Source organism: Heloderma suspectum, chromosome 3, assembly GCF_057233095.1.
Source record: "Heloderma suspectum isolate Gila_16-S chromosome 3, 16-S_ref, whole genome shotgun sequence".
In the NCBI taxonomy this organism is placed as follows: domain Eukaryota; kingdom Metazoa; phylum Chordata; class Lepidosauria; order Squamata; family Helodermatidae; genus Heloderma; species Heloderma suspectum.
The window spans coordinates 258,875,168-258,898,972 of record NC_139460.1 but is presented as its reverse complement, the minus strand read 5'-3'; the positions used below and the strand labels follow the sequence as shown (position 1 = coordinate 258,898,972).

At 42.8% G+C, this 23,805-nt stretch overlaps 1 protein-coding gene and 1 long non-coding RNA gene across 5 annotated transcripts in view; one reads left to right on the top strand and one right to left on the bottom strand.

Moving 5' to 3' along the window:
* Nucleotides 1–23,057, top strand: part of LOC146351077 (uncharacterized) — a 28,454-nt gene extending 5,397 nt beyond the window's left edge. The window contains exons 2-3 of one of the 4 annotated variants that reach the window (XR_014789505.1): nt 10,175–19,444; nt 21,068–23,057. This is a non-coding gene — a long non-coding RNA (uncharacterized LOC146351077). Of the gene's footprint in view, nt 1–10,174 lie in introns of all 4 variants that reach the window. The other 3 variants (XR_014789503.1, XR_014789504.1, XR_014789506.1) reach the window with 3 other exon arrangements.
* Nucleotides 13,530–23,805, bottom strand: part of ARL3 (ARF like GTPase 3) — a 75,688-nt gene continuing 65,412 nt past the window's right edge. The window contains exon 6 of the mRNA XM_084846452.1: nt 13,530–16,956. Within this exon, the coding sequence (XP_084702578.1) occupies nt 16,909–16,956 (48 nt within the window). The 3' untranslated portion in view covers nt 13,530–16,908. The remainder of the gene's footprint in view (nt 16,957–23,805) is intronic.

Genomic DNA, 23,805 nt, shown 5'->3' with positions numbered 1-23,805 from the left:
AATATTTCTGTAGGGCAGCCTTCCCCACCTTGGTACCCTCCAGATTCTTTGGACTATAACCCCCATCAGACCCAGCCAGCATGGCCAATCAGGGATGATGGGAATTGTCATCCCAAACAACTGGAGGGCACCAGGTTGGGGAAGGCTGCTGTAGAGCCATAGGTCAGTGGTAGAGCACATGTTTTCCCTGCAAAATGTCCCAGGTTCAATCCCTGGCATCTTCAGGTAGGCCTGGGAAAGACCCCTGCCTGAAACCCTGGAGAGCCACTGCCAGTTCAGTGTAAACTCTGAGCTAGATGGATCAATGGTTTGACTCAGTATAAGGCATTGAGCTCTATATGAACCGTGAGTAGCCATAGCCAGGATTAAGGGGAAAGTTTCAGGGTCATCAGGTTTGATGTTCAGGTTGGTTGAAGCTCCAGAACCGCTCCCTTTAGGGTAATGAAGGAGTGGTGGTGCATTTGTTTGCAAAACTCTCCACCTAGCTTCACTTTCACCTCTACCCAGGCACATTCCAGCCTGTTTTTGTGGTGTCAGCAAAGCCACAGAGCTCAAGGAGCTGCCATTGTTCAATCAAGATGATTCAGCCGAAATCAAAAGCATCAACTGGATAAATTCACCACTGCAGAACTTGTGCCTCCAAACTAGGTCAAGTAACCCTCCAAAGAGAGAAGGGAGGATGTGCCTGAGCCACGCTGGTGGCAGAAGAACTGCAGCAGCTGTGTTCTCCATTTATATATGGTTGTGGGTATAATATAGATCCATGCATATGTATAGCTGTTTACAGCTGTCAGGCCTTCTGCTCATTACGGCCAACTGTTTGGGAGCCAGAGGGAATGGTATAGATGAACACAGGAGAGCTTGTTGGCATATTCAGAGACAAAAGTGCCACCAACAACTGCAGCCCCCTTCCCTCCTTCCACTCGCAGCAGCTGTGGTGCTGTTGATTGCTCTTGATTCAGCAGCCTTTGCCTGCCTCCAAGTCATGCCATCTGATGACCTCATCGTCATCATTGTCCTCACCATTGTCATACACTCACAGAGTTGCAAGATGGATTTCCTTTTAGTTCCTACTGAGATATCATCCAGGCTGTATTCACAAAAAAAATGTGAACAACATAAGCTATTTCTGTAAGGGTTATTTAAACCAATGTGCTTTATGTCTGTGTCGTTCACACATTTTAAGGATGAGATCCCCAATTCTGTGTTTCCGTCCCAGAGGATGGTGATTAACAAAATCATTTGAGGCTATCCCAGACTTCTTGGTTCTGCTTTCTACAGTGCAAATAGTAATCATCTTTGTGGAGCAAAGAGGCACCTGGGGCTCTTATTCTTTCTATTAGGGTTAATCGGTAGAGCAATAATTAAAATCATTGGTCAGTAAAGGCCAGTTTTAATTGTTTGGAGTGAGGAAGGGCGTACTTGTTTCTTGACGTAAATTTGGTTCTGGTGTGTTATTGTAATAACAAACAAAAAATGAAATATTAAAGATACCACATCCACCCCTAACAATGAACAGTTGTTTTTCATTTTTAAGTGGCAAACGATCCTACACTTTCTTCAATACCACAAATGCAGCTACACTGAAGTTTTAGTGGTGTACAAAAAAAAAAATCAAGTTTTAATTGGTTAAAGAGTGATAAACAATTCTTTAATCAGTGGACACTCCTGCTTTTTCTGATCTGACAAACATTCCTGGGTGTTATCCTTGTGTTCTTTCTTAGCCTCTTCTGTAGCAACTTGGGAGGCTGCCTATCTGAGCAAGGGAATGGATCTTGACAGCTGCTGATGGTTATTCAGGTTTGAGCTTTGGGCCACCACAACTGCCTGATCAGCATTTGGGAATCGCATCCTGGCCATGTCTAAAGAGTATGCCTCAGGGACCACCTGGGATTTTGACCTTCATTGTGTGCCTGTTCCCCGCACCCAGCCTGGCTGCTTTTGTAACAGGGAGTTCTGAGCATCGTGCCAGGCCGTGTCCAGCAAATAAAATTGCAGCTCAGAATGAACTCCAATAAAATGGATGATAAAAAATGTTAGCCCCCACCATTCCCCTTCACATAGGCAGCAAGGGTAATGAGCCTCAGAAATGAGCCACTTGGCTAGCTGTGCCAAAGAAGTTGTGTTCTGTGTGTGGTGGAGACAAGAAACTCATGGACATGCCTTTGGAAATGGCCGGATGCCATTAAAATGTCCTTCAAAGCATGCACTAGTTGGTGTAGTTTATGACTCAAAACTTGGAAACAGTGACCTTGAAGGTATTTGCATTATCAGTGGTAGCTGTGATGTGATGTGAAGAGTGGGAAGACTTGGATGTAAACAAGGGTATGTCCTCCTCCCCCTCTGGAGGTGTCAGAAATAAACAGTGATATCTTAGTTTGATCTTCCCACCACATTCTTGCAGCAAGACAAGTCCTGGGAGGATTACTCTGACTCTGTCGTCAGGTATATAACTAGAGCAACAATGCATTTTCTTCTCAGATTTTTCCTTACCACTGTCCCCTGCAAATTTTCTGTTGAATATTCTTCGAGTGCTTAAATATTCCCTGAATATTTGGGTATCTGTATTTGACCCCATCCCAGTTACATTTTATTCAATAGTTAATATCATCATAGATATTTTGCTGAGTTGAGGGTTGACATGCAATGGCATTTAACTTTAATCAATCAGTCATGAAATGTATATCCCACAACTTTCAGCATAAATGCTCTCAGTGTAGCTAACAAGATAAAACAGTAAAACCAATCTGTAAAAGCAATACAATAGCAGGCAGCATTAGATAATATAGCAATCAATCAGTCAATCAGGGAAAGCTAAAAACTTTACAGGACTAAAAGGCTTGGGAGAATAAAAAGGTCTTTGCCTGGCATCGAATGGATAACAGCATCTGTGCCTGATAAGCCTCCTGGGGACAGTATTACTGAGCCAAGGTGCCACAACCAAAAAAGCCTTCTCTTTGGTCGCAGCCCACTGGACCTCAGAAGACGGGGGCATCCAGAGAGTCTCAGATGATGACCTCACAGATTGGGTGGGCTAGTGCAGGGAGAGGCAGCCCAATAAATACCTGAGTCACACAGAACTTTAAAGGTAAACAAACTGAGCTCAGAAATGGTCCAGGAGCCAGTGGTTAGATTTTAACACAGGCAAGGTATACTCCTGCTGCCTGGCCCTAGTTTCCAGTATAGTGGCTGTGTTCTGAATTAGGTACAGTTTCTGAACAGTCTCCAAAACTAGTCCCATATATAATACATTGCAGTAGTCTACTCTTGAGATTATTAGAGCATGGATGATTGTGGCCAAGTTGAATCCAAATTTAGGCACATGCAACAGGGCTGGCAGAATCAGACTTGCCTGCCCTCTCCTCCTCATGGCAGCCCCGCCAGCCTCTTGAAAATGCTACACAGAGGGTCAGGGGACCCTGCTGAATGGGGTGAGCTGTGAGGGGGATCCCTGAAGGTCAGGTAGAGCCACTTCCATGAGTGGAGCCCTTCCATCCACAGAAGGCAGATCCCAGATCTGTGTCCAGGAGAGGCTCCAGTTTGTGCACCAGTTAAGCTGATGGAAAGGGCCCCAGGCTACTGAGGCCACTTGGGATCCATGGATACCGCTAAACTGCAAGCTTGATCCTTTAGGGCAGGGGTGAGCAACTTAAGGCCCTCTAGATGTTTTGGCCTACAGCTCTCATCAGCCCTAGTCAGCATAGCCAATGGTGAGGGATGGTGGGAGTTGTAGGCCAAAACATCTAGAGGGCCACAAGTTGCCCATCCCTGACCTATACTGAGAGACGGAAAGGGTAATACAATCCTGTTGGTTCTCCTGCATCCCTCATTGGCTTTCAATACCATTGACCACAGTATCTTACTGGATAAGTTCTCAGGGTTAGGAACTGGATAGACAATGTTAAGGTGGTTCCATTCCTTACTAGAGTGCCAGTTGCAGAGGTGTTGAGGGACCACTGGTCAATCCCATGTTGTTTATGCTGTAGAGTCTTCCAGGATTCCACCTTTTCCTCCATATTATTCACCTCCATATTATTCAACATCTACACAGAACTACTGAGTGAGTTCGCCTGAAGATATGGACTGAGTCATTAGTCATCTGTACACTGAAGAAACCCAGCTCTACTCCTCACTTACATCTCAATCAGATGAGGCAGTGGAAGTCTGGGGCAGTAATGGACTGGATAAAGGACAATAAACTGAAGCTTGTGGGCCAAATTAGACACGTGCATGTTTATGAAACACATGCTTACCTACACAGCTATAAAGCAGCAGCATTCTATACTAAAAAGATCGAAAGAAGAGGGGAACAAAACCCACCCCCTCACCTCACAAAAAGCTGCTGCTTTAAGCCATGTCCCCCCATCCTGGTTCCAATACTGGAAGTGACCCAGTGGGGAGAACATGGCTTGATGCGGCTGCAAGGGATTGGGGAGCAGAGTTTGTACTAGTGCTGTGCCGAAAAATTTTCCCACATTTTTTTTTACCATTCTCATTCAATTTGATAGAAGAGAAATTGCTTTCGAAAAGAAATTCAGTGGTGAAGAGATTTCTGAGAAATTCCCATGGGTTGGGGTTGGGTTTCTTGGGCTTCCCTTAGGAGGTGGCCAAACAGTGAGCACAAGTGTGCTGTTTTTCATTGTACAATCATCGCTCTGGCAGCCTGTAGCCTCCTCAGCTTCCTACACTGCATCTGAAGCCCAGCTTAAGGCACTGTGAGGTAATTCTTCCCATAGGGCTTTTTCACATCAGGACATGCAGGTAGTCTGGCAGGCTAGCTGTGATTAGGTAAGCTCAAAAACACCACAAAAATAAATGATAAAAACACCCTGAGAATGAGGCAGAATGATGGAAGCCTCCTTCATGGGGAAGAAAACTTCTAGGAAATTGGAGGACAGATTTTGGCAGAGCACTAACTCCACCTCATTCCTGGAGCTAAACACCACAGTGCCCCCACCTACATTGTGGTGGATGCAGACTGGGGGCCAGCCTGCCAAGACAGTTGATGCAGCACAAAACCATTAGGAAAAAAGTAGGAAGCTGTACTACAAGCCCTACCAATGGGGAGACCTACCTAGGAGAAACTGTTGGGAATTTCTCCTCCCCCTGGAGAAATTTGGTGAAATTGTCTCCCAGATTTCTCTGCCGTCAAGTAAGGTGGAGAATGTCAAGAGGCCATTTGGGCATAGCTCTAGTTCGTACTCCTTTTCGTATAAAACTGGGTGGCTTACTACTCTCATCACCCCTTGCTATTGGCTTTGCTGGCTAGGATTGATGGCAGTTGTAGGCCAAAACATGTGGAGGGCCACAAATTGCCCATCTTTAGTATAGGTCACTTATGAGACTGACGAAGGCAATTTCTGGGTCACAACCAGATTTAAATCTAGATAAACAGTCTCATCCCAGAGTTCTTGGAGGTGCCCTGCAGCCACCTCAAGCACCTTGCCTAGGAAGTGGCTATTGTGATTGATTGATTGATTGATTGATTGATTGATAGTTATTGCAACTGGGTCCAAGGAGGCTTAAAAATGGAAAAAACAAAAGGCCTCACATCGTCCTCTTTTATGTAGCTGGGACTCCTTCCTCATGAAGGAGACTTTTTTGCACTTCCAGGACCCAGCTGGTCACTCTCTTTTTGCTAGATATAAGAAGCCAGGAGGGGTTGAGCAGATGTGTGGTAGGTGAGCCCCTCCAAGCACCTTGTCCACATCTTCAGGTTGCAACAACTGAAACTTACCCCACACAATAAGACAAAGCCAGCAGTGGGCAACCTGCAGCCCTAGGCCTTGGCCTAATTTCATGCAGTTCAGAGGCTAATTTTAAAAGCCCTTGGCATGTGATCAGCTCAGATCTCTGGCAAGCGTGATCTGTTCTTCCCTGGCAGCCTGCTGGGCAGGAAGGAAGAGGGACAGCAAAGGGGGGGGGGTGGCAGAAAGAGAATGAGCTGTGGAATGAGCTCCCTAGAGAGGTTCGCCTGGCACCTATGTTGTACTCCTTCTGGTGCCAGGTGAAGACCTTTTTATTCTCCCAGTTTTAGCATTTTAGCTTCCTGGTGTTTTAACTTTGGTGTTTTAAATCTGTATTTTAAATCTCTGCATTGCTGCTAGATTTTATTCTGGTTGTACTGTTATATTGTGGTTTTAAGCTTTCATATTTATAGTGTTTTTTGCTGTGCTTTGTGGTTTAAATTTTTGTTAACCGCCCAGAGAGCTTTGGCTATTGGGCAGTATAGAAATGAAATAAGTAATAAGAGAAAGAGAAAGGAGACCCACCTCCTTTCAGCTTTGCTGCTGCCCACCACTGGCTTTGGCCCCGCTAACTGCTGACATGCAGCCCTTGGCAGACTGCCCATGTGGGTATGCGGCTTCAACAGAAGAAGCATTGCCACCCCTCGACTAGATGATGCTTTGGACATCTCTCTGAGTTTCAGGCAGACCCAGTCAGAATGCTAAAGGAGTGATCGCTACATTAGAGTTCTGACTAGTTCTCAGTGAAACCCAGATCGGCCCCACTGACTGTGGAGCCACCAGCCTCCACTGACTTTAACCTGTGTTTGGTCAGATTCATATGAAGTCTTCTATTTGAAAGGACACATAGCACTGTCAAATATTGTAGCATGCACACTTGGTTCATATGGGCCAGTGGTTCGGCCACATTATTGCCTGTTACAAACTGAGAGTGTACCCTGGAAAACACCTCATGTTCCCCTGTAGCTGCAGATTCCAGGGGAAAATAGTAGTGTTGGACAAGCTGTCTTTCAGTTGCCATTCTTGCTTATGAACCTGTGATAAGCTTCAGCAGATAGTCTGAAAATCACTGGCATATTATTTGAACAGTATTTGATAGCTGGCATGCAACAGCATGTTAATCTTAGAGCATCTGATAGGTAAGCTGCAATGCTAAGTAGTGTTTCATAGATCACAGTTTATGAGATTTAATATTTTAAGCCTGCCAAAGCCAAAACAATCAAGAGATGCCATCATGTCTAATGCATCTGAATGTTGATTTAAACATTTCACATTAAAAATGTGGCTATTAATTTTGCTTTGAGGTTCTTCATTCAAAAACTTTAATGGTGAAATTGGAAATGTTGGCCAATTTTGGGTAACTGTAAATATTTCAGCTAAATGTTCATCCTTGTGCTAAACTGTTCTCCTTACTAGGAAGCTGTAGCCTTATGCAATGTTTGGCTTTTGTTCAGTGGTTCTGGAGATGCTGTCATCTGTAAGGCTGAAACATCTGCAGCAATCTCTCTCTCTCTCTCTCTCTCTCTCTGTCGCGCACACGTATGTGTGTGTATGACAGCCATTTTAACACAGGCTGAAGTGCAATGTGGACTGAATCAATCTACATTTGACCATGCTAAAAAAAATGTTGTGGGAATTGCCCTCATGTAAGAATCCCAGTGAGTGTGTTTTTGTTGGATGGGGGAGAGCACTGTGTTCCAGTGGGCTGAGGTAACAGTCTGGGCAAACATTCAAATCCTTCTTTAGCCATGGGCTTGCTTAGTGGCTTTGGGCAAGTTTCATCAGTTCTTGTCTGTTTAACATGAATAATGATGCCCTACTTCACCATGATGTTGTCAGGACAAACATGATCAAGACTGCAAAGGACTTTAAAGCCCTGTGCACATGACAACAGCTAAGTTTATTTGCAGCTGCAGGAGGAGATCTGCTGACCCTATTGAGTTTCTCGAGTGTAGAGCGTGTGAGTTTTCCGTTGTGCCTCCCCCGCCACCCTGCGATATATTTCAGAACAGGAAGGCTGACCTTGCAACTGTCCCAAGTATAGCCTGCAACTTATTGAGGAAATGCTTGCAATCAAGACTGTGAATCAGCATATCCTAGGAACGTGGTAAATGGCCATTTACAAAATCTTAACACCTGCTTCAAGGTGTGGTAACTTATGATCTGTGAATGTGCTTTCCCAAAATGATTCTACCATGTCAATATTAAAGGGAAAGGCTATACAGGGAGTGGCTCATGAAGCTCACTGGTACAGCATGTGAGTCATATGTAGAAGGTTCCAGGTTATACCCATGGTGCCTCCCATTAAAAGAATCAGGCAGCTGGTGATGAGAAAAACCTTAACCTGCTTGAGACCCTAGAGAGCCACTGCCAGTCAGCATACTGTGCAACATGGACAGATAGTCTGCTTTGGTATAAGGCAGCTTCCCACATTGGTATCATGGTGATTCTTTGGCAGTAGAGGCTGGTGGTGGATAGCACCTCAGATAGCTCCTTTAGAGTCCTGACTGAAACCTGGAGCAGATTCATCGCCCCACTGACATCAGAGTCACTAGCCTCCATTGTTTTTTGGTCTCAGAAATTCTTCTGTGAATCAGCCTGTGCTTTAGCATCAGGAAGGAAGCATCCAGCTTCCACAGAAAGAGAACGAAAACAAACCTTTGGACTAGTTTCCCAAGAACAGCCATGGAAGAAACATTGGCGGGGGGGGGGGGGCAGTTGAAAGTGAACCAGTTACATTTTGAGTTTTAATCTGATGCCTAAGTAATGACCACTTGAAGCGAGGAATTTGAGGTGAGGTATTGGGTGGGGCGGACATGCTAAGCAACAGAATGTTGGCGGAGGCTCAGCCAACAGGTTTTGCTTTTATACTAACGCTCTTATTACTGTATTTGAAGTTTGAAAGGAATTTCTCCCAGATCAGATTGGTTGGTGACTCCTTCTCCTTCTCCCATGGCATGTGGGGCAGCTCCCTGCTTGGAACTGTTAAGATTTGTTTTATTAAAGTTGTTCTGCAAGTATTTCTGGCACTTTGCTGGAGCTTGAGGTATGCCTTTGTATCACATGAGCTAATGCAGCCTTCCCCAACCTGGTGCCCTCCAGATGGGTTGGTCTGCAACTCCCATCATTCCTGGAAAGGCTGGGTTTATTTATTGATTGTATTGGTTATCAAGGTTCTTATCACAGCGGCAGGGGTTTGCACTAGATAGAAAGACTTCATGAAACTTCTAGTGACTGAATGGTGGCTGTGAGTTAGAAACCATACCCTGGTTTGTTTTTGTTCATTTTGATTTAGTCATGAATAAAAGCAGAAATGAAGAAATAAGTGCACGTTCTAACATTTCACCACTTGGAAATAGAATGGTGGGGAGAAGCCAGTGCTGGTACTTCGGTTGTCAACTGTCAGGGCCGGCCTGAGACATTTTGCTTCCTGTGGCAAAGAACCAGATGGCACCCCATCCCATTCCATATAAAAAAGCCAACTGGACTGGCAGATGAATCTGCCTTCAACACTGCTAATGGGACAGCATTCTCCACTGCACTTGAAGGCAGCAAGCTAACTTAGGGGGTGCAGAGCAAGCTGCATGGCACATTGGTCTCTTCTCCAACACCTTGCTACCGCCTCCCAACATCTACTGCCTGAGGCAACTGCTTCATTCTGCCTAATGGTAGGGCCAGCCATCCCAGCTTTCAAGTTGAAATTATGCCTGTCCCTTTTTTAAAAAAGCAAGAGGTGTACTACAACTTTTGCTCTGTTCTCTCATTTGTCCCTTTGCCCAACTGCCTCCTCCTTGCTCCCACAGCCACTTGCAGGGGGGAACCTAAGCACTGCTTGCTAGAACAGGTTGGACAGATGCACAAGTAAAGGACTATTGGAGCAGTTGTGTAGGCAGTACAGGTGTTGCATCCTCTCTTGATAGTTTTGAGGGTTTTTTTTTTTTTAAGAGGATAGATATGACCTCCAGGTGAATAGCTGGCAACTTGTGTTGATATGCCCCATGGCTTTAGTCTAAATGGGTTTAAACTAATATTCTTCTTCCTATAGTAATTTTACTTCAAAAACCGATCAAACCAAGTCTAAGTCTTCCTTCCGCCCCCCACCCCCATCATGAAAGTCCCCAGTCTCTTCCCCTCTGCAGCTTTCAGCTTAATCCCCCTCAATCTCGCGGCACTTTAAGTTATCACTCAGCTGTCTCCTGCTTCACAGATGGTGTGTGTGACTTTTTGAAATTTACAGTTGGAGTAAAAATAAAACAGCTGCTGGGCTGCTAGACAGCTTTGGCCATGTTTGCCCAGCTGTGCAGACGCTCACTCTGCTGGGCGTAACTTAAATTCTCCCTGTACTCTACACCTGTTTGAAGGCAGCAGTGTCAGAGGGCAAGAGGAGAGAGAAATACAGCTAACATTCTCTTTTTCTTCCTTTGCAGTCCTGCTGCTCCGTTTACAAAACTTTAGTGGAGCTGTGAAAAGATGGCAGATGCGGACTGTTACTGCTGCTGCAGCATCTTCCAGCACGTTCACAGGTTTAGTCCAGCTCCTGTAGGCAACTATCACCCTTTATTTGTCCATGAGAATCAAGCTGCTCACCACCACAGAAGCCAGGGAAAGGTGGCAAACTTTTGTTCTGGAAGAACTCCTGTGCCTTTACCATCTTCATAATACACAAAACATGCAGCAGGTAAAGCTTTCCCCAGTGCTGCTTTTCCATGCTGGAAGAATGTTGTCATCAAATGTTTTGCCTGTCATGTAGCTATTAAAAGCACAAGAACACAGACAGAATACAAAAACGTTTGCAACCCGAGCAGTTTTGGAATTGGAAACTGCAACCCTTTAGAATTACTTGGGCTTTGGAAAAGGCGGGCATTTTGAACAAGACCATACATCCATTTGGAAGCTCACATCCTCTCACTGAGAGGAGAAAGCAGGTCTAAGTTAATGTAAAAGAATGAATGTAAAGCATGTATATACAATGAAAGTGTGGGTTTGTGTGCATTCAATGCAACCCTGCTCTAAAATGCAGAACATGGACCCATGTTGCTCTTAAGCTCACAAATAGATCAGCTACAGATAGCAATGTGACCACATCATTTATGGGTAAAGGCCACAACGTTACGCCTTTTTCTTTACATGCTGAAAGCCTAGGATGCAGTAATACTGAGAACCACTTTTCATGGAACATTTTTCCTACAGAAGTAATTCCCACCTAGGACAAACATGTACATGAGCACTTATGATTGATAGGGATGCCAGGTTGCAACTTTGAGAGCATGGATGTAATTTTAAATCCTTTAATGAAAGAGGAGAAGCGGCAGCTGTGGCTTCTTTGCATCTGTTCCTCACGTCCACTCCCATTGTCCATTGCTATCATGAGCCTGCTGTGCAGCATACCTGGAGACTTAGGAGCTTATTACAGCAGGCAGGAGAACAGGATAGACAACAGGATTCGGCTGGGGGGTGGGGGGAGATGCTTTTTCTTCTGTTGCATCGTGGAATTTACCTGCATGTTCTCCAGGTTGCATCTTGGCAACTCTTAATCAAACCTAGCATCATAAAAGGTGCTATAGGTACAGGTGTTCAATATCCTAATAGTTCTGGGAAACAAACTGCTAAAAAGCTTCCAATTTATATTTACACACATCCAAGTCCAGCCAATGTGAGCCCTAAATTAGTGATTTTCCTACAAAAATGAAGAGCCTTAGATATGAGCCTGATTTCCACTCTGGAAGAGGGGGGGGGGGTTCTATCTCAACAGCATTTAGTTGGTTGGCACAGTAGCGCAGCAGGCAAGGTGGCTGGGACATCATATGAGGAGTATGTTCCTGGCTATGCAGCTTGCAGCAAGCAGCTGTGTGGGAAATGAAGCAGCAGGACTATCTAGCAACTTGGAGGTGGGTTTGCAGAGATGAAAACCGACAGTAATGCAGTCGATGTTGTGTTGAAGGGCTTAGTCAAGGGTACAAGAATCTTTTTGTCCAAACAATAGAGATGCATTAGCAACCATGGCAATAAAACATGCCTTTGGTTCTTCCTCAGACCAGAGTTTGAGCATACCGGGCCAAACTGAATCCTTGTCTTTTTAAGAGCACCCAATTTATCATGTAAATGTAAAAGCTTCTGGGTGTAATTCTCCCTACCTGACACACAAACAAGGTCACACAGCAAGCCTACCATAAATTATACAGCATTCTACGGTAAAAAGGAACAGGAGAAGAAAATGCAGAAACCTGGGAGCAAACAATAAATAATACTGTGACAAGTTCAGCTAATCCCAGGGCATTTGTTTGCCAAAGGGATAGTTTCCATATCCAATCCATTAGGCAAATTAGAAGTGATAGAATGTGCTAGTTTGGCTTAAAAACACTGAAGATTGGGATAAACCCTCCCCCCTCCCCCTAAATTAAGTAGGACCATCTAATATTTTCCCCAGTGATTTGACATCATGTCAGGTTGTGTGTGTGAAGGGGCAAGCCCTCATATTTTTGTAGCTCAGTTTACTGTTGATTATTTCTTTCCCTCTATGTTTCCAGTAACCTAATGCACATTCTTGAAGCTGCCTGATAAAAGCCCAAACTAAATGGAGTTTACTGCAATTATTAAAACTTGGATTCTCCTTCCTTCAAGTGATTATCATAAAATATATTTTAAACTGGAAAAAAGGATCAAACATAATAATAGTTAATATTTGTATGGTGTATTAAAGTGTTTAAAGCACTTCTCATACATTATCTCAGTCAGTCAGTATTATCATCCCCAGATTGTGGAAGCAGTGCTGAGGCTCATGCGAGCTTGCCTAAAGCAACCTAATGAGTTTGAGTTTGTGGCTGAGGTTGCAATTTGAAGAAGGCATCCTTAACTCACAGCTTGCATTCTTAACTACACCACATGAGTTCTGTGACTTACTTGTGACATACATATGCTTCAATCTAGTCAAGGAGATCCCGCATGTATCACAAGGCTTCTGCATACACATCACTTTCTGGATCAAGCACCACGTGTACATCTGATGTACGTCCAAATTTGCATCTAAGTGTGGGTGCCTTCTATCCACATTGTATTGCTCTAAGTGGAATGCCCATTCAAATATGCATTTAAGCATGCATCTATATCCACATGCTAGCACAACTAGTCACCCAATTATCAATTTTCCAGAAAATAATAGGATAGCATCTGTGTCAGTGGAAATGGCAATGATTTAAAACTGAGTTGTGGGTTTAAAATTTATTTATTATTACATTTCTGTACCACCCAGTAGCTGAATACATCTCTTCTTGCCTGTAGTTCTTATACAGCAACATACAATGCTGTATCACTGGATATGATATATAGGCAATTGAAGGGGCGGGGGTCCTTTTGAAAGTGAAAGATGATTATGTTCTCCTCCTGAAGATCCTCTTGACAGCTTGGAGACATCACCCTCCCAGCAGCATACACTAAATATTTCTATGCAAGAATAAGTATAATTAAACAGTCTTAGGACTGTAACATACCTGGCCCCTACAGAACAGCACAGGTTAAAAATCTTGTCACCTTCAACATCTAGGGATCTATGTGGAGCAAGTATCCAAAGATCACCAACGTGAAGTAGGAGAGCTAGCCATGGATAGCCTACAAGGCCATAAGCGTTCAGAAGCAATATATAGTACTAATGAGTGTTGGGATTAGCTGGATGAAGGAGACAGAACATCACACCAACCTGGAGGAATCTATGCAGACCAGTTTCATACACTGTCCTTCAAGTGGGATTCTTTAAAAGAATATCAAGATCTCATTTTGAAATAATACAGAATAGCAAAATATGTCATTTCTACTAAATTTTATTCAATTTGCCAAACAGCTAAACTTATACACTGAGGCTTAACATCACCAAGTATCATCATCACACACCCTTTTCATTAACTTCACAAAAGAGAGAAGAAAAGTAAGAGCTCATAAACATTGGATGTCCCCTAAAGCAAGAGAATGGAAAAGCAGAGATGGTGCACTGGATAGTTCGCAGCTATGGCTTTATAAAGCATCTGAGAATAATCTGGCATATAAGAAAGGTCTTTGTGGAGAACAGACCTAGACATGTAATATCAAAAGAGTAAGAAACTGAACCACATCTGAACCATGACCTCTTTTCATTCTAATGTGTTATGGTAAAAACTCAGATCTCTCAAGCTATACTTCAGCCATTCTGGCTTGTCTTTAAATGTATCAAGACAGCTTAGTGACATCCAAATAGGAAATATGTAATTATTTTTACAAATGAAGGATAATTTACTGGTCAAATAGCTTGCCAAGGATTTTGAGCATAGCTCCTGTGGTATGTAAGTAACAAAAATCTGTTTCACACAGTACATACATAGTGTGCAGAGCTCACTGGGAATACTGTGAAGGCCAATAATAGAACTGGAATTTTTTTAAAAAGGATAAAATCATGGGGGACTGGTTCAAGAATAGCTGTTAACTAAATCAATCAGAAGAGGGAGATGGTTCCATAAATGTCCTATTTCTTGCATGTTGCTCGTGAAGCATCCACCCAGTTTAAGCCATTCTCCAAGACAAGAAATTGGCCTTTGGGATAATTGGACCAATCTCATCTTGTAGTTCTTAGAAGATCTAGTTAGCTCAAAGTGATTTGAGCTTAATGCAGGTATGAAATCTGAGTTTTGGAGGCTCATTAAGTCAATGGACCATGGAGCTTTTCCTGGTTTGATGAGCTGCACTAGTACCAGTGAGATCCCCTCTCCCCCTGGGAAATATGTCCTCAGCAAGAGACAGGGACAGAACCAGGATAAAATTGGGACAATTTGCATTCACTGTTTGAGGTTTGGAGAGCTGCAGTTTGTGCTCAAAGGTAAAGTTGTAGGTGGCAGCAGGGTGAGTTTGCTTCACAGTTTGTGAGCTGGGTAGTTTTGGGGGTACATCTTTGGCTTGATGAACAAACAATGAAGAAAATGTACATTTTCCTGAACTGAAAAGATTGACTGATGTCTGTTGGATTTTAGGGGAGACTCTTGCAGACATTATGCCATCAGGAGACAGGTCTCTCCAACATCTGGAGTGAATAGCTGCAGAGCTATTTTATTTCTTTTAAAATTGGGCTACAAGTACAGAAAAACTTTCTGCAGTGGCTTGTATACATTGGACCTCTAGAGAAGGAATGTCTTTTCAAAAAATAAACCATCAATTGCAACATGTCACCAGATATGGAGCAATATGAAGTATCTGCTTTTAGTGATCTTTTACTAGTCTGTGGAAATACATATTTTTAGCTATAATGCTTGGGGGATCTTAATGGATTGATTTTTATTGTTACCTATGCTTTATTTTATTACTCCTAATTCTTGTACTGTTTGTTTATAGTTTTACTTCCCTCATAAACTGCCTGAAGCAGATGAGACTGAGATTTAATATATCTAATCTAATCTAACCTAGAATTTATGCTTGTTGCAAACCACCAAGGAGCAAGACAGAGTCCAACTCTGGGTGGTCAAGGAATGTTTACAGTTTCTAAATTTGCAGTTGCTGCCTCTAGATTAATAGGGAATAAGCAAATACCACAAAATCATGAATGACAATGGATTATATTGGTCGAGGAATGTCTGAAAGGAGCTAATGCTCGCTGGCTCTCCACAAGGCATGCACATAGTGTGAGCTGTAGGAAAGCAAGTTTACTCCCGCCCACCAGGAACGAGAAAGGGCACTGCCATAGTTGCCATGGCATTTTCTGCCCTACGCTCTGGCTATAATCTGTATGCTGTGTGCTAAATTCATTGCATGCAAGACCACCTTCACCAAATTACTCTGAACTTGAACGAATTTTGCAGAAAATCTAGAGACGAGAAGCAGCCAACTATGTCATATCCTGGTGTTGTGGCAATATGCTGTGATTTGTCAATCATAGAGCATGACTATTTCCTCAAAGGGCAGGGTGCTTCTTTCATCCATCTTCCTGGTGAGTATTCATTACAGACTCATTCCGACTTTCTGCTCTTGCACTTAGGCCTGATACAGCAACGCTTCCCTTGCCAAATCTGTAGCTTTCTCCCTAGCCCCCTACTAAGATTGATCAAATACTTCCTGAAGTGAAGAATCTCTTTTTGAACACATCCTGCACGGTTAGTTTGGCAATGTAGTCCTCAACTGGTTGTGCAGAAAGCAGAGCAGACTCGCAAAAGGGACACCACACTGTACAGCCAGAACAACAACACATATGGACAGAGGAGCCACCACATTGACCCGCTAAACTCACAGTCTACTACATCTGGACTAACTGGGATAAGCACGTTTGCTACGTGGCTTGTTGGTTTCAGGGGCACTGAATCAAAATCTGCCTCAAATCACCCTCAAAAAGGACCAGCAGTAAGGCTTTGCACACTGAATTGACTGCCGCTATGCTGTTGAACTCCATCCTGATGGAGTGACTTAATACAGTACAACTGGACTGAATGTCAAAGAGCTCTTGGTCCCCACTGAGCCTAAATTCTTGGAAATGTTTTTGCCAACCATAAATGCAACACTGCACTGCAGCCTGACACTGTTGTATATGAGCAAATTATAGCATATCTCATGTCCTGCTGCTTCTTACATTCAGACTGCTAGGAATTTGAATGGCAACATATGTGTTTGTGAACTGAAGGGCAGACACACCTGGACATACTGTTATAATAAAGGCTCTTCGTGAGGCCATATAAGTATCTTGCTAACATTATACAAAGGAACTTACCATTTTAAAATTGAAGCACAAGTGCTGCTAACAAAACATCATTTGTTGATGAATGAATGGGACAGGTGGGCATCCTGAGTGATTTCAGAACTGATGTGGGCTCCTGTACATGTTGCTATGATCATCCTAACTCTGTGGAACCAGCAGAAGTCTTCATGCCAGACTGCAATCTGCTTCTGTTTTCAAATCTCATTGTTTAGTCAGATGAAAGTCAGGACCTTTAATACTATTTATGCCAAAAAAAGAGGTGGAGGGAGGGAAATGCAGTTAAGGGGGGAAACGATACTAGAGAGCAGATAAAGTTCCAATTTGAGCAGTAGGCTTAGCTGCTGTTCCCGTTTTTAACAGCTGTAGCTGCGTGCAGTTGGAAAAATATTTGGTCAGACACTAGCAGCCAGCTAGCATATTTGGCTCCTGCAGCTCCTCCAATTGCATGCAACTCAGTTCGACTTATTTCTTCTTTGCGTTGACATTTCTGCAGACCCAGTTCATGCCATCCTACAAAAACAACAACAAACAAAAAGGAACATTAGGTGAGAGAGAAGGGGCAGCATGTGCCCAGATCCCAACAAGCTCTCCATTATACTATTTTGCAACACAGCACTTTCTCTGTTTTGCACACACTTTCTCTCACTCCCTATCCCATATATAGTTTCTTGGATTGTAGGTCTGAGCTTTTAATTGCCCCTCCCCCTTACAAAATGCTGAATTTCCTCAGGTGCATCCATACCCACCCTGATAAATATCATGCAGTTGCCAAAAAATGAGGAGAACCCCTGAGATGAAATCATGAAATGGCTTCCCAAAAGATTTAATTTTAATAGATGAAATTAACAAGTGTCTAAATGATGGCATAGTTAAAGAGGCATAACAGAAAGAAAGAAAGAAAGAAAGAAAGAAAGAAAGAAAGAAAGAAAGAGAGAGACATTGCCTTTAGTAACGAAGAAAGGAGAGTGCAGTATAATGGCTTTATCCAGATGAGCATATCGCACTGCCTTAGATTGTCAAACAACTGGCCCATCAGGCAGTGGCCCTCCAAGGTTTCAGGCTGAGGTCCTTCCACATGTGTTAAAGGATATCCTTTGAACTGGACAACCAGAGGTTGGCCAGTCCAGACCAATCACAAATCAATCATGTACAAACATATGCATAAATTAAAAAGCCCAGCAAATGATGTACAAAGGGTAACAGTGAATGAGGTACATGGATGTCAGTGGCAAATTGCACAAAAATCTGTTGGTTCTGGTACACTCTCACCCAAACCCCTCTGATTATCAAACAGAAGAAGTTGCAGGTTAGCTTAATTTTTATAATCCATAGTTTTGTGCAAGTAAGAATGAGTGACCAGAACTGTGTGTGTTGCTGGGTAAACTGTGGTATGTCAGACAGAACTGGGAGTCCAGAAGGCTTCAGCTGCCTTTCTTAAACAGACACACACACGTGGATCGAGTCTGGGGGTGCTTCTAGATGGAGGCTCATAGTGCTACTGAGAAGGCATTGTGCATCAATTCTGTCTTTATTTCCTCAACTGATTTTCTGTGATAAGAAAAAAGATTGAAGAAGTGGCAGAAAAACATGGGAGGGTTACAAGTGAAAGATGACTTTGAATAGATTCCCCATAAAATTCTGTAAATGAGGCATGGCAATGGCACTATAAAAACCTCCTCTGGAAGCACCCTAAGGGTGCATTCAGATGGGGGTTCCTAGTGCTGCCAACAAACATCCACTGTGCAGCTATTCATCTTTTCTTCCTTGACCAATTTATTTGTAGGGAAAAAAGATGGAAGAAGCCATGGGAAATCATAGGAGGGTTAGAACTGGAAGACGATGGTGATGTCATCTGGACTCCAAGAGGCCACAGCTCAGTGGTAGACCACCTGCTTTGCATGCAGAAGGTCCCAAGCTCAATCTCAGTTTCCCCAGATAGGGCTAGAAAAGGATCTTGCCTGAAACTCTAGAGAGCTGCCAGTCAGTGTCAACAATCCTGGGCTACATGGACCAGTGGTCTGACACAGTATAAGGTGCTTCCTATGTTCCTATGTATTCCCCATAAAATTCCATGAATAAGGCAAGGCAATTGCACAATGAAAGCCTCGTCTGGAAGTACTCTGCTAAAAGATGTGCCCACACAGAAAGTTCAATTTTCTTTGAAGTTGATTCAGTGCTCATTGTGGAAAATATTCCAGGGAAAAGTTTGGGTGGGGCTCCTAAAAGTAATAGCAGAAGACTTTAGGACTTGACACTGTTCCCTGTCTCTCCCTACAGCTGCTTCCTTGCCCTTACAACCACAAGGACCCATGCCTGTCCTCCTCCTACTGCCCACGTCGTTGTGAAGAAATTCTAGATTCCGCAGTAGCCTTACATATTGCAATCAAAATATTGGAAGAAAATGTTATACAAAACCAGCAGAGTTTTCCAGTGGTTAGAAACTCCCTTAGTTCTACTGCACCTTTTAGAAATCTGCTTGCAAAGTGAAAAGGGGTTGTGGGAGGAAGCGTTTTGCAAGAATTCCAGCCATCTCTGTTGCCTCTGAAGAAATAATCGTATTTGCACACATCATGACATACAAGGCAAGCAGCGCTCCTCATTCATTTTGAATGTAGGTTTATTTGCTGAAGCAGAACAGCTGAGACAGCTTAAAGTAATACCTGCTGACACCCCTTTGATATTCAGCACAACAATTCCATCAACAATACATCCCTGCAAAACAATGCAGGCAACCCAAGTACCAGTGCAAAGCAGGCCAGAACCTACGATATAGAGGAATTCAAACACTGCCCAGTGCCACAAGGGAGCTCAGCCAAAGGATAGTGGTCTATCAAACATCGCACAGCCGAGGCTCATAAAGCAGAGTTTATGATCGGATTTACTGTGGCCGCAAGCATGACTGTATAACAAGGGCAAAAGAATGACAAGGCCCTATGCAGGAGGAAAGGTGAACTCCAAATGGCTTTTCAATTCATATCTAGATCACTTGGCTTTGAAGGCAAGAACTGATCCAAAAATCACTTTCATAGCAATAGCTGATTCAAAGAGAATTGTGATCATCTCTAATTGGTTTGTTGGAGTGTGTGTGTGTGTGTGTGTGTGTATGTGTGTGAAATTAACACACAGCCTACAAGAAAAAGGGGGTACATTTTCCTGAATCAGAGGAACACACACACACAACTTTTTAATGTACAGGTAAACTGCTTCTTGTACTCAATCCAGACAGAGAATTGTCAGTATCAAAGTTCAATGATGAAAAACAAATGTTCTCATCCGATAACTAAAATGCAGAGAAGAGCTTAATGGGATCAAATGCTGGTAAACAATTTGTAGGCATTTGCCAGCACTGAAAGGAAAAGGAAGCTGGTCATTACGTAAGTAGAGGAGATATAAGAATAATCAGTAAGGTTGTTGTTACATATGCCTTACTTAATTTATTTTACATTAAGATGAGCCTATCTGGATTAGTCCACATAGTCCGGCATCCTGTTTCTAACAGTGCATAGCCAGATACTTCCAGAAAGCCCCCAAAGGGGGCATGAGGGCAAGAGTTCTCCCCCGTTGAATGTCCTCAGCATCCGATATTCAGCAGCAGACTGCCATTGCACGGGATGGTCCCATTTAGCTATCGTGACTATGGGGCTGTTCGCATGTAATGGCAGAATTCGGTGGCAAAACATGGGTTAATTAACCTATGAATTGTGGGGATGTGTGCTACGCATGAGCCACTTCCCAAAGTGAATACATAGTTTGTACTTGGGTTAATTTTGGGTTATTTAATCCACAATCGCAAATTGTCCAGGTCTGGATGCTGCGTAACAACCTACGGATGCGGCATTCATAGGTTGTTGCTAGAAACTGGAAGCGCCTTGCGCACAATGCACATCCTTGAAATTCATAGGTTAACCTGCAATTTGCTGCTGTAACATAAGAACAAGGTCTATGCAGTTTTGATAGACCTCTCCTCCATGTGAATTTGCCTAGTCCCCTTTAAAACCATCTAAGTCAGTGGTCATCAACACGTTTTGTAGCAACGAATTCCATCAGTTAATTATGCATTGTGTGAAATAGTATTTTGTTTTGTTTCTTATGAATATGCTTTCAATCAATGTCACTGGATGACCCTATGTTCTAGTATTAACTTGAAAAAAACTCTCTATCCACACTCTCCACAATATTCATGAAACTCTGTCACGTCCTCCCTGGACTCACTTTTTATTTTTTAACGTAACCTCACCCCCACCCCCTGCTTCAGCCTTTCCACATATGGAATGTGCTCCCACTTCTGGATAATTTTAGTTCCTCTCCCCCCACCCCAATGCACTATCACATACCCCATTTAAGATGGAGAGACCAGAACTGTGTAGAGCAGCCTTCCCCCAACCTGGTACCCTCCAGATGTTCTGGACTGCAACGCCCAGCATTCTTACCATTGGACATGCTGGCTGGGGCTGAAAGGAGTTTGAAGTCCCAAACATCTGGAGGGCAGCAGGTTGGGGAAGGTGGGTATACCATATTCTAAATACAGAGATACTTCAGCTTATATAAAGTTACAATACTGGCAGTTTTATTTTCACTTCTTTCCTGGTAATCCTTAATACGGAATTTGTCATTTTCACAGCTGCTGTGCACTGAGCTGATGTTTTCATGGAGCTATCGCCTTTGACACCAACATCAATCTTGGACAGTCATAGCTACTTCAGGTCTCATCAGTGTTGACAGGGTTAGGATTTTTTGCCCCAACATAATTACATTAATAGATAATCTCAAATAATGTTTATACCATAGCATTGATACTTTTGTGCCTAAACTGTATATAACACAGTGCATTCAGTTGAGAAGCTAATCTAGCATGATCATATTTGATATATGGAAAGTAAACACAACATCACAAGTCCAGTTACAAATGGACAGCAAATATGAAGCCACAATAAGATAAGAGAACAAGGTCAGCATTTCAATCATCTGATACATTCTGCTGAAATTAAACTGAAAGGGCTTCTGTGTCCTATGGTGTCATACAACAGTGTTGGTGTAAAAAGCCCAATGACCCCCCAGGTGTCAATGTATGAGCTAAAACTTCTCTGTAGCACCCCAGGTGTCAGGAGCAACAGGAAGAAAACATACATGGTGAATGTTCCTACAGAATCCCAACTGCAGGCAATCACAGATATGGTTAGTGAGGATACAAATCAGAGAGGAGACAGGGTATTATGTGGGGTCTAGGGGAGGGACTGGGACTACAGCAGGAATTGCTAGGTTTAACCAACTACCAGACTCCATGAGATATATATTTGTTTTCAACACAGGTCTGCCAATAGCACTGCTTCAAGAGAGCTGCAATGAAATGCTCTTGCAGTCTCTAAAATAGGTTCCTTAGTGAGGAACCTATGCCATAAACCAGAAGTTGGACAAGGTCACAAACACTCAACACTTTAACCCTGACCTACAAGTGAAGGGGGCTTATTCATTCCTCAAAGGCTGGCTTCTGCCATCACTGATTAGATCAGATGAGTTCAAAGATGGCTGAGGAAACATAAATTCAATTATCTTGTTTTGTACCTCTTTGTACCTCCCGTCTCATGCACTTGATGGCACTGGCATCTCTCTATGATGACACTGGCCTTTCCCTGTCTTTATAAGATCCAAAACCCAACTAATTCCTTACTAGCATGTATATTTCTTTGTCTCCTGGCATCAAGCAATCAAATCTCCAGTAATCAAGTATTCTTCAAGGACTCCTGCCTCCCCCCCCCACTGTTAAACATTATACAATGTTTATAAATTCGACAAGATGAATTAGACCTCTCAATGTATTTATACCAACAATGAGTGAACAAGAAGTGTGTGTGTGTGTGTGTGTGTGTGTGTGAGAGAGAGAGAGAGAGAGAGAGAGAGAGAGAGAATGGCTAGGATGAAGAGTTGCAAAAATATTTATTCAAAACAACCATTGGTAGTGACATTTCAGTAAGAGTAGTTAGTATGAATTTAGGACCCTGAAATACAAAACATTGCCTTTACAGTACAAAAAATCCAAACAAGACAGCTGCACTGTGGTGCTGAAGAAGAGCTGGCTTCCTTTTTAGAAAATGGCTTGCCATCTTTCATGCTTTACCACTCTTATTCAAGAGTATTATAATACTAAAATACAAACCCATACATTAAGTTGGAGTACCATTGCCATTTTATACAATGCACACAATGCAAAATCTTTCTGTTTTATAAAACCAACACATTCACATTGTCTCAGAGTTTTAAAAACCTATTTCCTTAAAAGTTATTCCCTTGAAAATGAAGGGGGTGTAATTTGCTTATTCTTCTTCAAGCCTTTTCCATCATCTATTTTAGAACAAAAGACCTTCACATACAAACTATAGTAAGTATAAAACTTATTTATCAAACAATTCCCATTAGAAGAATTTTTTTTAGTTTAGAATTATCTCCATCCATTTTATGCATGCCCAGACTCAGATAGCTTTAAGCTTTTATTTTGTTAAAATACTGTCTGAAGTAATTTATTCATGTCCTAAAAAGCCTTTTTCCTATAGTTTGAGTGTGAAGGTCTTATTTTTAAAAGGATAGTAAAAAAAAAAATCCTTAAAGAAATTGGTCTCAGAAATGCTATTAGATAATGGAGCCATTCAAATCTAACACCAAACTATTATTTGGCATTATGACAGCAAGCAGGCATTACAGCAGCAAACGAGCTTACGCATGGAGATTAAAAGTTTCCAATTACTGTTTGTGACAAACCGTAGGCCCAGTTTGCACGTAACAGTAACCCAGGGCTAGTACATGTGGCTCAATCGCTCCCTCTTGGCTCCTTCTGCCAGTAGGAGTGGCTAAACAATCAGGGATGCCCTGTCCCTGCCTTGGTAAGCATTACATCCAAGCCAGGAACTCTGGCTTGTCTCTCCCCTGACAAGCCAGAGACATAACCCAGGGTTTGTTCTTGAGTTACAACTCTGGCTTGTCAGGGGAGAGACAAGCCAGAGTTCCTGGCTTGGGCGTAATGCTAAAATTGTTTAACCACTCCTGCTGGCAGAAGGGGCTAAGCGGGAGTGACTGAGCTGCACACTGGCTCACTCATGGTAACCTAGGATTTAAAAAACAAACAAACCTGGGTTGCTGTTATGTGTTAACTGGGCCATAGTTTGCTCTTTCGGCTGAAACCAGAAAATCGTGGTTTGCCAGGTTTGGCCAAAATGGTTAATTATGGTCTGTCAGAAACCACAATTCAAAGCACATCATTCCAGTGTGCAAACTTGAGGATTGTACTTGCCCATTCCTGTAATGCTAAACTATGGCCCCAATGAGAACAAGTTGGGTTAATAATAACAACAACATTAAAAAGTTGGG